Genomic DNA, 13,667 nt, shown 5'->3' with positions numbered 1-13,667 from the left:
GTAAAAATGGTGGTTTTTTTGTTTGTTTTTTTTTATCTCTAAATTATGTTAAGATACTACAGGAGCATCAGAGGAACAGAATAAAGACTAAAAAAGCACAATACCCCTCTTTAATGGTGTTTTTTGGACACAGGCTGTATCTCTAGCCTAAAAACCCAAGACCATAGGTAAAATTTGAAGGTCTTTAAAAACAGATGCCACTATGAAAACCACAAAGGTGAACTTATTCTGCTTCTTTTCATTGATCCAAGTTGACACTGGAGGCTCAAACATTCAAACCAACCGTCTAAACTTAGACAAAGTTTTTGAATCATAATACTAATCTGACTGTGCATCAACAGTCAGATAACTTCTGTTTTAACTCCTCTCCCTGTCCCCTCCGTTCACTGAGAGATTTCTGCCACATGTTTGTGCTGCAGATAAAAAAGGATTAAGTCCAATGATGAGGGCCTGAGGGAGACTATGGCTTCCTGTTTCTGTCAGGATGAAATGATGTTTTCTTAAATCAGACTCGCTCAAAATTCTGCTCAAACTTTTCTTTCAGGTTGCCTGAAACCAGATGCTGAACTTTAAAACTTGAACATGTAAACTTTTTTATTATGAACGTCACTGTTTATGTCAAACAGGGTATTAAAGAGACACAAGACAAAGAAAGGTGACAAAGCAAACGTGACCAACATCCCTCTGAAGCAGCAACTGGTTTTTGTTGTCCTCTCAGTGATGAAGAACTGAAGCCTTTGCCACGTCGCAGAGACAAAGGGGATTATTGTTCTGATCCTAAAACTGGTAAAAAAAACAACAACAAAAAAAAAACACTGCAGTCAACTTGAACAACGCCTTTTATTTTGGCATCTTTGAAAACTACTCCATGAACGGCAGTTTCAGACTGAAAATGAGGAAAAATGGAACAATTCAGGATGGATGTTAACCCCTCGAGTTCTGCAGAGGAGGAGTGGAGAGCGCACAGGGCTGCATGACAGGAAGTGACATCAGAGAGATTGATAAGCAAACGTACTTAGCTGTACGGGGCAATTGGTTATCTTTTAAGTACGGTGGCCTGAAGATGACTCAAAAACAATTCTTACTGAACACCATAAGTTTTACACTCAATGCAAAAAAAGATTTCATTGCGCACGAGTGCAGTGCACTGGTTAAAGAAAAAAAAAAAAAGATTAAATACCTTTAAAAAAAGTTTTTTTTTTTCAATGAGAAAAAACTAAAATAAAAGCAAACAGCAGAAATATTTATGAAACACAAAATTCAAAAACGTAATAATATTTTAAATGCAATTTGTGAGCGTTTTGTGAGTTGTGAAATAACATAGGAAAATTTTACCATTGAATTAAATAACTTATTTTTCATTCCAAGAAATAAATTACGTTTAAGAAATAATTTTGTGGTTCCTGAAACATTTGACTTTCGAAAACTTTTTTGTTTTTCAGTTCTTTTGTTTCATCTTATCTTATCTTATTTATTTATTTATTTTTTACTTTCCTGTTTGTTTTGTTTTTCCTTCAGTGTTTAACTTAAGTGAACGACACTATAATAAAGAACATTCATACCTTCAGCAGATTTTTTGTTCTGCAAATCACTGAATAGATTTCACTTGAAAATATCATTTTTAAAAACTAATATTTCAGAAAGCTCTAATATTTGCATTGTATGACAGTTTTGTATGTTACAAAATCAGTTTATACATTTTTCCAGGATTTTTGTTTTCCCAAAATTATGAATAGTTTTTAAATTGTTTCTTGTTTTGAAATGAAATTTGGGATGAATTGAAGAACACATTCTTGCAGTTCGAGTAATTTACTTTTTGTTTCTTCAAATTTTTCTTTTTGGCAAGAAAAATTGTCTCATATATCAATGAATGTTTTTTTTCAAATTAAATATTTCTTTTGCATTTTCTAAATTAGTATGTGTTCGTTGAGCTTTTTCTAGGTTTCGTTATCTAGTTAAATAAATTTTCACTTTGGTTTATAGTTTTGTTCAATAGTTTTTGCATATCAAATGTTTTGTTTGGTGTTCAGCAAAATATTTTCAACATTCATGCAGTTCCCTGTCGTGGCCACTGTACCTCCAGATTACACAAATTAAATGTTGTCCTCTCTCCATTTGTATTTTTTGTTCCCCAGCTGTTGTCTCTTTGTTTGCGTCTCTGTCCGGACCCCGTGCTGCCCTCCGTCTCCTCCCCCTCTCTGTTTTTCTTCTCGCAGTTTTGGTTTGTGTGTGCGTCTCTGAGAATCATTCAACACGTTCTGTGAAGCAGAAGAATAAAACAAAAAGCTCACCCATAGTTACACAATTTTTACACACAGCACACTTGGAGGGAATGCAAAGACCTTGGGCCGACAGCGACAAGAAGAAGAGGAAGAAGAAGAAGAGGGAGAAGAGGAGGAGAAGGAGAAAGGAAAAGCAGATTTGTGTTTGTGTGAAACATCTGAGCACAGCTGCAGAGACGGAGAGGCTGAAAAACAAAGCAGCTTCGTCTCCACAAGCAAACTTTGAATACACTGCTGTACATGCTAACTTAACATCATCCTCAAACATGATTTTTTTTTTTGCCCTTTTCATACAAAACACACACTGATGTACGTTATAAAAAAGATTTGCGTTTTTGCAAAAGAGCAGTTTCTCTTTGTGGGCGTGCTCCATCTGACGCTCACAGCGGTTCTGTATACATTATTTACATATACAACCGTATAAAAATCAGTATTTCTCTTGTGTACAGGTATTCAAAAATCAAATACATCAGATAGGTGAAATATCTCAGAAAGTCCTTTAATATACAGCGACAGAGAAGTTGAGAGACAGCGAGAGGGTTGGAACACCTGACTCTTTAAAAGGATTACAAAACTGACTAAAACTGCACAAAAATATGAAACTCCAAGACAAACGGGAGCTTGTGAGTCCGTAAAGATGTAATTGGAGCTTAAAACTCCTAACAGATATGAACAATTTCCACCAAAATGTGAGAGAATGATCGTGACACAAACTCTGTCAGGTGATTGGCTCCAGCTGAGGAGAGCTGAATGCTGAGTTATCACAAACTACTCGGAAAAACAGTCCCTCTCTTTAAACATTATAAATCCATTTATTGCACCTTTTAGTGTCAGAAATCTTGTGACTTGAGATGTAAAAGGCGGATACTCAAAACTAAAATCCATCAATTCACACAGAGCAGACTGAGTGGGACAGGAAGTTGTGGAACTACCAAAAAACACCCAGTGACTTTCAAAATAAAACAAAGCGTGTCCAAACCAGATAGTATTTAGTATTCTTGACTTCAACTACAAACGGACATAATGAGTGTGGAGCCAGACCAGGAGTCAACAGATTTAAAGTTTTACAGCTCAACATGAACCAGGAGAGGATCATCACTGGGGTGGGATTCCAGGGAACACCTCAGTCTGTGACCCCAGCTGGTCCTGATACGTGCAGGACTGAACACGCAGCTGGTTTGAGTTGATGGATGAGACACATATGGTGTTTTCCTGGTGTTGCTCTCGGTTTTACAAGCCAGATGTGACCATAATTGATGCAGTAAGTGCAGTTCAAAGCACATGGTTGGCTTGCAAGGTGCATGCCTGCTTCTTGGTAGTTGCAACTTTTTTTTAATGTCGCCTATTGTCTCAAAGAAGACAAAATATTTCCCTGTGTCTCCTGACTCTAGCTTTCTGGAGGACGTTCTTCATGCTGGACTGAACAGAATTAAACCTCAAATGAGTGGAGATAAACCAGGGTCGTTTTAAAACAGTCAAACCTCTTCCATACATGCATTCTCAAAATCCTCCAACATTGTATGTTCACTCACGTCAGAAAGTATTACATCTTTAATGTCAGACTGGAAGGAGGAAGGTCTGAGGAAGCAGGACATGAAAAGCTACATTTGCAACATCAAGGCAGGCAATGCAGCAGAAACCTGCGTGAATGTACAGATCCTCCAAGTGAGACATCCTGTCTCTTGTTGCTCTTCTGAGATTGCACAAACTTCACGTTACAATTGCACATGGAATGATACCTGACTCATCGCGGGCACTCAACTAAGAGGCTTGCAGGAAAAGTTCAAGTAAAGACGAGGTGAAAAAAAGAAAAAACGTGCTGTTTGAGTTTATTCACACATGCATGTAAAGAAATTCAGGGAATCTTTTGCATGTGTAAATAGAGCCTATTGAGCCTGCATGGCTCTATCCACAAAAATCAGAGTGGAGTGTAGGAATTCCTGACTGAAAGTACGAGCCTTAGACTTCAGCAGAGCTGTATGTGCTGTCAACTAATGATTGGGGTAAGTCATTTTTTTAAGGAAGCACTTTTTAAGGACCATATCTGTGTTTAAAAATCAAAACATACTGATATCTTGTGGAGAGAAGCAAACAGTTTTTGACCGAGAAGCTTGTGATAATCAGTGAAAACCAGAACCTCAGTGCAATTATCCATCGACTAGGACTCAGAAGACAAAAATAAAAACATGAATGTTTTCACACAGTATGTTTTAGACTAAAACCAAAATCACATGCACACCACCTCAAAATGATAAAGCTTAAGTGGTTATTAGAAAAAATTATACCCTTTCTAAGAGTCAGGTGTTGCCAGTAGGGGGCGCTGCAGTCAGGTTTAGCTGAAGGTCTTTGCATTCCCCGTGGAGGGAGAGTTGTGGATGGGATGGGAGTGAACAGAAATCAGACATTTGACTCGTTGATGCTAAAGAAAGTCTGTGATGTGCTTCTTCTTGCCACGAGTGCATGGACATAAGGCACAGGCACAGTTCCCCTCAGTTGGTTGGTCGGTCGGTAGGTCGCAGAGCGGCTCGTGTTACTGTTTTTTAGTTTGTTCCTTTTTGAAGAAAGTCTCAGAGCAGGAAGAGGTCAGGGTCAGCACCACGGCTCCAGCAGCTGTTTGAGGGTCAGGACATCTTTTCAGGTATTATCATGAAGAAGAAGAAAAAACAAGGATGTAGAGTTTCACTGTTAGGGTGAGATTTGAGTTGGAGACGTGGACCAAATGAATGACAGCAAAGGAGCAACATTTCATTTCATTGTAGTTCAGTTGTTAGGCATAAATTCAAGTTCCCTTCTCAGAATAAAATTGCTTTCTTCTCAGATTAAAGAGAGAGCTTAGAATTTTCTTTGAGAAATATGAATTTAATTCATTCTTTAACTAATGCAAATTGCTTTTACCTCAGAATTCTTTGATGATTTTATTTGTTACAATTCTGAAATTAATTCTAAACTGAACTTTATTTCCCCACAGCTCTCAAATTAAATCTTAGTTAATGTTTTCTCAGAATTTTATTTGGAATTATTATTTAAAATCTTATTTTCAAATTTCTGAATAAGATTGAAAAATGAGTCTATGATTGATTCTAAATGGCATTCTTTTATGCACATTTCTCTGTCTCTCAAATTAATTCAGAGTTTCTTTCGTTTTCTGATCAGAATTATTATTATTTTTTGTCCTCATAACATTTTGCCCCTCAGATCCAGTCTAAATGACACCACAATGATTTTTTTCCATTTCCCTAAAGATTTTTTACAATCTCAAATAAACCATTGGGGATGACGCAGATTCCTGTTTTCCTCTAATATTCCAACTTTAATCTCAGAACTCTTACTTTTGTTAGACTACAGCCTTCACTTAAGATTTTAACTTTTTTTCCCTCAAAATCTCAAACTCTGAGAATCCTTTTGTCTACAAGCAGTTCAGTTCATTTTGCTTCTGTGTGGCAGATTTTTTGTGGCATTTCCTTTGACCAGGACCAGGACAGGTCCCCAAATTACTGACCCGCACTGTCCCACTTGGTACCCTTCTGTTGGGATGCCAGACATCCCAATCTGACCCCAGAAGATGGAGATAGAAGCAGTGCAGTCCATTGATTTGTCAAAAGAATCGTGGTAAAATAAGAAAGCAAAGCTTGATTGCTTTGTACCAAAGAGGCACATGCCAATCACAAATCAGGGTACACTGTTGTACCGTCATGCTATTATGTAGCTGACGTGGCTATCAGCACCCAGCTTACACACCACTTACCAAGAAGTGCGAACTTTGCTGTGGACACACAAACAGGATCAGGCTTTACCGATCTGACCTGTACCAAACTGTGCTGTTCCAAACCAGACCACTTGTAGGAAAAGGGGCTATAGATTCAAGTTAAGTTTCTTTCACTGGGTTCCAACTTTTTGTGACACAAGTGAGTTATGACTTATCTCAGATCTTTGACTTTCAAGATAGAATCTAAGATTAACAATAAAAATCAGCTGAATGTGTCCTGACATAAAAAATCCCAGTCTGTCAGAAACTTTTTGTTATCTAGATTAATGCTGCATTTAGCAACGGGAAGCTAATCTAACATTTCTGTTCCCATGAGGGCTGAATAATCATCTTATTTAATGATTACTTAATTGAAAGGGCTTTAAAATGCCTTTGTGTTTTAAATCAGGGACTAATGAAACTTTTTTAATTCGTCTCCTAAAGATAAACAACACATTTTCCCAACTCCCCAGTCTTCCAGCCCTTTTTCAGGTGAAAAATAGTCGTGTTAGAATGGAAATGGATGACCAGTGACAGAATCCATCAATGTTGTGTCTTCAGTTATTTCACGAGTACATAGCATAACAACGAGGGATTTAAAAAATGATTTAAAAAATCCCGCCTTATTTAGCTGAAGAAGAAGAAAGACTCGCAGAGGAGAGGAGTTGGTGATCACCCTCCTGATCCTGACTCTGAGACGTTCTCTCTCCAGGGAGAAGGGAACAGATCGATGTCTCCTCTGATAAATCTCTGGAGGTTCTCCTCTCAGCGTCTACCAGGAGGCTCCGATGAGCAAAAAGTGTGTGTTCACCATGTGTACGGTGTGTGTGTGTGTGTGTGTGTGTGTGTGTGTGTGTGTGTGTGTGTGTGTGTGTGTGTGTATTTCATCAGCACTGTCCTTTTATTGATAAGTGTTGATCATCCAGTCAGTTTAGTATAATTTAAAAAAGGATGAGATGAAGTTTCCACTCTGGTATCTCTTGTATTAAAAAGTCTTTAAAACCTGCACTGTGACACATTACTCCTCTGTTAATGTAATTCAGCTTAAAATCCAAAGAGCGCCTCCTGTTGGCTGCTGTAGAAAGAGTTTAGAGGGGTGTGTGTGTGCGTGTGTGTGTGTGTGCGTGTGTGTGTAGGTGTGTGTGTGAGAGTGACACTCGGCGGGGAGTTAAAGTGTCCCATGATGCTCTTAACCCTACTTCAGAGGGGTTTTCTGCTCTGAAAAGTACAAAATTAAGGGAGAAAATATTTCCTAGCATTGAAATATTGGCACAAAATATCAGCTGTGAGCAGCTTCAATCCAAAAATTTTAGAATCGGGCTGTTGAAAGGTTTCTGCAGAGGCTTGAAATCAGTCAGAGGGTTTATGGTTGTTGTGTGAAAACACTGATGTGTCTGTTTGAAGTACAGTTTCTGTGATTGTAAATTTTCCTTCAGCTCCGGCCGTCTGTCTGTCTGTCTGTCCTTACTGTGAGGCAGGCGGTGACAGCCTGGCCCTGGACATCTGCTTGATTATTGGGATTCAGGGTCCTAGAGGCAGACATTGTTGCTGATCTGGCAAGTGGATCCGGTGCCAGCCTGGGACAGGAAAAGCCTCCCGTTGGGGCAAACGCAAACCTCGTAGACAGTCTGCCTGGTCCCGGAGGACGAGGAGCTGGTGGAGGCCTTCCCCTCAGGCAGCCGCATCAGACGGATCCTCCGAGCGTCCAGAGAGATCTGAGGGATGCGAGAGGAAACAGGTGAGTGTGATTTAGGGATAACAAGTTATGATTCCTTTGCACCTGAGGAGTATGTGCAAGTCTGGTTAACAGCAGGCTTAGGTGAGTTTTCCAACATGGTGACAAGCAGGTTGTGTTCTTTTAGACAGATGTAACTCCCTGATCAGACAGGACTATGACTAATGACAGGACTAGATGGCAGAGACACAGCTTGAGGAAACTTCAATATGAAGCCTGTGAGTTAAATGAACATCTGGATACCCACTCTCAATCCAGAACTTCATAATAAACTACTCTAACATCCCTAAAGGCTTTGACTCTAATGTTCCCAGCATGCTCCTTTCACCGTCCAGGTGGGGGCATCCTTACATTAGGATGGGATGTGTAAAAGTCAACAACCAGCTGAGATTTTCTGCAGCTTTTAACAACAAAAGGAAGAACTTTGGACAGGATAGAACAAAATAAAACAAGAAAAGCACTCAGAGAAAGCAGACCTCTGCAAGGCATTCTCACACAACATTTTAGTCCTACTTTAATGTTATACTCCCATTCTTCAGATATAAAAAATATTAATCTGGAACATTGGTGTTAGAATTCTGATTAAAAATATGATTAAATTGTGTGATCTTTAGAACCTAATGATTTGGTGTCAAAAAGACATAGGATAAAATGTCTTGCAATACATTTTAATTAAAAAAAAAAAAATTATATTACAACAATGAACAATACCAACATACATGTATGTACAATATATACATATGGCGAAAACAGCCCTATCTCATAATGATAAAGAATCCTTTAAAAAAAATTCTGGATCCAGACAGTAATCCAGAACACCTCGAAAATTTAATGAGTGCTTCCTAGTCCCATTTTGAACATTTCCTGAAAATTTTATCATGATCCTTTCATCACTTTTTGAGTTATGTTGTTCACAGACAAACAGATACACTCCCAAAAACATAATCTCCTTGGTGGAGGTAAAAATTGATACATTGAAAAAAAGGATGTCAAGCAAAAGAAACTAACTTTCCAAACCAACAGCATGACTTCAAAATGTATCAGATGAACCTAAACAGTTGTAGGTTTGAATATCTCCTTTGTTCCTCTTGTGACTGGACACTGAGGCCAGTGAATGTAGAGTTTCTTGTTGCTGATTGAGAATTAAGAGTCTGGACTGTTCCCAGCTGGACGTGGCTCGTCTGTCAATGGTTCAGGATGTGAAACACTTGGCTGAAAACCAGCTCCAGCTCAAATAATCCTCAATCTCTCTCAAAGCGCTCACGTTGCTCTCCACTAAAAGCCTCTAACTGCCCACACCAGCACCTCGCCCACTGGACAGCCACCATCCTAGCTTACACTCCACCAGAGAGACATTCCTGTTTTTTCTTTAAAGGCTAAAAAACTCATCTTCTTCTCTTTCATCTCCAGCTCGGCTCACTCTCTCTGAATCCCGCGTCTCGTCTCGTCTCGTCTCTTCACTCTAATTGCTCTCAGAGCAAATCTCTCCACCTGCTCTCTTTAGCTCGGCTTTTATTTTTCTCCTCTGGTCGTCTACCTTTAGGATTCATCTCGCCCAAATAGCATCTGCGCCTCTTAACACCTTAGCACTCCACATTGTGGGCTGCACAGAATGGTAAGTGAGTTGGATATTGAGAGTCACTCTACAGAAGCATCTCTCTACGTCCTCAGACAGGTCTTGTTTATTAGACTGCTTTCTATCAGTACTCACAGCATATTCCAGCTCAGTGACAATAGATGAGTGGCTGTTAAAGGTCATGTGTTCAATTTGGAGCTCACACCATGAATGTTAAAAATGCGTGGTGGACTGATACGCTGAATAAAAGTCACTCAGAACATCAGCCTGGCATCATCTCTGAGGAGAAATCTGTTTTAAGCTGAAGAGGAGAGAGCCTGGGGGGTAAGAAAACAACTGAAGGGCATCTGTCTGAATCCATGAAGCAGGAGGAAGCTGAAAGTAAGACTTATAGAGCACTCAATGAAAAACAGGTTTAAAAGCTTTATTTTTTAAGAGCGTCACACTCTTTAGACAGACGATCGGTGTCACACCTCACTAAGGATGGCAAAATCTTCATAACATTGATTTGGTTCAATCTCAAAATAAAAGCCTAAAATAATGTGAAGCATGCAGGATGTTTGGAGAAATTTGGGGGTCTTGATAATGGACACACCCCTCATTAAGGAGATGGAGATGCTCTGCTACATGGAGCTAGGCTAAACTGCACTCTGAGCTGCTTGTTAAGCTGTACACTTAGCTGCATACTAAGCTCATTTTACTATAATTTCAGGTGAGCAAAGAAACACAGAAATGTATGAAATGCACAAGAAAACCAAACCTCTAGGGCTGGGACGATATGCTTTTCTCGCAATTTGATTGTATTACTATTATTGAGGTGCTGATTTAAATTTTGATTCTTCGATTTTTGCGTTTTTCTAGTTTCCTTTTCTAACACCGGACCTTAGGAAAAAGCTAAATGATGATGATAATGTCTAAAAACTATCTACAACCCATATTTCCCATAAAATGCACATCACGTGAGTCAGAGAGAAACATTTCACCCTTTGCTGGAGAAAAGTGGTAACTTTTATAGTTTATAAACAAAGACTGAAATGAAGAATTTGAATTTGAAAAATAAAAAAAATCTCTTTTTTGACAAAGAATTCCAATTTTGATATTGTCAAATAAAAAAAAATTCTGATATATTGATTTTCAATTTTTTTGTCCCACCCCTACAAACTTCTGTTCATGTGATGAATCACTTTATGTCAGTAAGGTTGCCAACTCTTCAGCAAGGAAGGTAGGTATTGGCTGCCCTAGAAGCCAGTAAATGGCACTTTAAACTAATTTGCACAATTGTCCATTGCGTGAAATTGTAAAAGGATTGAGTATAAAAAGACTTTTAATATGTTTTTAACTACAAACAAACCTTCTTCTGACCCTTCTCCCCCATTTTTTTTATATCTAAATATCAACACTCCTTGCACTGCAAAAACTGAAATTTTATCAAGTGATTGTGTCTTATTTTAAGTAAAAACTATCTCAATACACTTGATATGAGCCACATTCAACTTATCAGTTGAGAAAAGTGTTTTGTTTAAAGTTATTTAAAGACAAGAATGAGGTCTGAGTTGCTGGTAACAAATTAAAAAAAAAATCTGCAGATGGAATAAGGAAAATTTGCTAGAAAATTTGCTTGACCTAGAATAATGTCTCAATACAAGTACTTTTTCTCTTGTTCCATCGGCAGATTTTTTTTTTTTACCTTGTTACAAGCAATTCAGACCTCATTATTGTCGCTGAATAATGTAAAACAAGACAATTTTCTGGACTGGACAGGTGATAGTGGCTCACACCAAGTCTTAAAAGACATTTTTTACTGAAAATAAGACAAAAACACTCAATAAGATTTCAGTTTTTTGCAGTGTGGAACCAGCAAAAGTGACCCTAAATAGACACAAGCATGCAGAATTCATTTGCAATGAGTTGCCTACTCTGGCTGCAGCTGAAAAAATCTGCTGCGAGAGAGGAGGACGTGTCCACCTGTGAGCGGTTTGGAGATGGGGGAGGAGCCTTCGCTAGAAGGGTCTGAAAAATATGTCAGAGTTTTGCAAGTTAGTCAGTCATCCTTAAAGAGCTTTACCTGCCATGCTTGGTAGTCAGGAACTCAGTGGTATAACTGCCAGTAGCTTGCTGTTATATAAAATGTTGTAAAAGAGTGCTGAGGGGAATGTTCTGCAGAATGCACATACTTTTATTTCTGTATTTCCAGAGAAACAGTTTGAGTAAAAGTTTATTTTTCAGCCATGCCAAGTTTGCAGCATATGCTTTAAATAAATACAGGCTGTTATCTTAATTCTTAGTCGCTTTAAAAAATACTGAAGCTTATTACACCAGTTCAATCTAAAGCCATTTCCCATGAGAGGCTGCTCAAAGTGGTAGATGACTTAGGTAAAGAGTAAAGAGCGAATGATACCACATTATTTCTGATACAGCTTTAAGGATGTTCTTTTAATTTTAAGTGAAAGTAATGACTGTAAATGCCTTTTTTTTAATTAATCTTCTGTCACAACGTGACTGAGTTTTCAAACCGCAGCACAGAAATCCAGAAAGGCCTTCTCATGGGCCGTAGGTATGATGTCCAGAGCTTAAGTCGCCATGACCTGTTCACAATAAATGGGGGGGGGGGGGGGGGGGGGGGGGGCACAAATTGACCCCATCCCTGCTTTTCTGTCCTTAAAATCATATTTCTGCTATGTCCCAGAAGTAATTTTAGGTCTCCTAGGATGGAGGAGAGATTATTGTAGAGAAAACATTACATCTCTCATCATATTTTCTTGTTACTTCTTTTCTTGATGCTTCCCTTGCTTTGTTTCTCTACATGCCTCTATGAAAGGGAGGGACTATGACAGGAGGAAAAGATGCAGCTAAGAGATGCATTGATGCAACCTTAGAGAAGTGAACCACAGCTTTTGATGAAACGTACTGCCCTCATGTCAAGGCTGTTTGCGAACAGACTTCAACTGGTTGCTAAAAGCACAAATTCAGCGTCCAGCTGTCAGAACATGAATTTAAAAAACTATCACTATTTTCTACAAGTAAACAAAAAGAGAGCAGCTTACATCTTACAAAGGTCAGAGGTTTACTGTCTGCTACTCCCAAGATCCTTCCCCTCATCCCAGAAGCATCAGGAGAGAAACTCAGCACACTCTTTACTCCTTCACCCCCTCGCTGATTGAAACAAGCTGTCTTTCTCCCACAGACACAAACCAGTGCTGCATGAAGCTCATCTCTCTGCCCTCCTCTGCCTCGCGGCCTCCCGGGGGCTCCGGCAGAGCTGGTGTTTCAGAGAGGAGCAGAGGAGGAGCTCTCAGCCATAAAAAAGGTAAAGGAGCCATTACTGGGCTCCTCGGGGAGGCATCACAAACAAATGACCTGGAACACTTTTAAAGAAAAGTCTCAGCTGACTTGTCTGACAGCTGCTGTTGAACAAATCTGTCACCACGAGGGGCAGGTGGTGAGAAGCAGTGACAGGACCTCTGTGTTAGAGAGGCTGGAGCATCTCAGAGTGAGAGTGTGAGGGGAAATAAAGGGCAGTGGACAGAGCGGGATGACCTTTTTTTCTGGTTTTCACAGATTTTTTGCTTTATTAAGAACTTCAAAAAAATCCAGGTGAGTTTTCTAGATTTCATCCTTCTTCCAGGAACATCACAAAGCTAGCTCTACTTATGTTAGCCACACTATGCAAAGCATTGAATTTAACCTGCATTTTTCATCCCTGCCCTGAGAGATAAGATACCTTCTCCTGCCTTTCCATTTTCAGGGTTGCAGGAGCCAATCCCAGCTGCCATTAAGGGCAATACTGTGAATATGTTGTAAGTGCCAATGAGCTGCGTTTCCGCTCTTTGAAGACACATCCATGCCCTCCTCACATACCTCTTTTCACTGCTTCTCCTCTCCTACCAGAGACTCATAGAGGGAAATAAATGGAGGGAAAAAGGTAACAAGGATGTATGTTGACATAAGATGTCCTCTCCTCCTCGCTCCTTGATCCTCTCCCCTTTGAGCTGCAGAAAGCAGATGCTACTTAACATGCCAGCCCCTGCCGCAACCCTAACCCAGGATAACAATAATTGGTCCAAAGGTGATTTAAAATATCAGCAACCTGGTTTGAGGGTAAATGGTCTGTGGGCAAGAAAGGCAGAAACAAACCAGTAACAATTTTCTGGGTCTTTTTCTGGGACTTTTGGCGTCTTGAATTTAGACGTCTTGACTTTGGACATCTTGAATTTGAGAATTTGAATTTAGACTTCTTGAGTTTTGATTTTGGTCATTTGGATATTGTGACTTTAGAAGTCTTGAACTTGGACATCTTGAATTTGGAATCCTGAATTTCGTTGTATTGAT

At 39.3% G+C, this 13,667-nt stretch overlaps 1 protein-coding gene across 3 annotated transcripts in view; it reads right to left on the bottom strand.

Moving 5' to 3' along the window:
* Positions 1 to 843: 843 nt before the first annotated feature.
* The window catches only part of sgcd (sarcoglycan, delta (dystrophin-associated glycoprotein)), a 362,364-nt gene continuing 349,540 nt past the window's right edge, over positions 844 to 13,667 (bottom strand). For all 3 annotated transcript variants that reach the window (XM_074672035.1, XM_074672036.1, XM_074672034.1), the window contains one exon: positions 844 to 7,742. In XM_074672035.1, coding sequence (XP_074528136.1) covers positions 7,557 to 7,742 — 186 coding nt within the window. In that variant the 3' untranslated portion in view covers positions 844 to 7,556. The remainder of the gene's footprint in view (positions 7,743 to 13,667) is intronic.

This window comes from Halichoeres trimaculatus, unplaced genomic scaffold (assembly GCF_033239565.1).
Source record: "Halichoeres trimaculatus isolate MK-OKI-2021-1 unplaced genomic scaffold, fHalTri1.1 fHalTri1_scaffold_6, whole genome shotgun sequence".
Taxonomy (NCBI): domain Eukaryota; kingdom Metazoa; phylum Chordata; class Actinopteri; order Labriformes; family Labridae; genus Halichoeres; species Halichoeres trimaculatus.
This window is presented reverse-complemented; position numbering and strand designations above follow the sequence as displayed.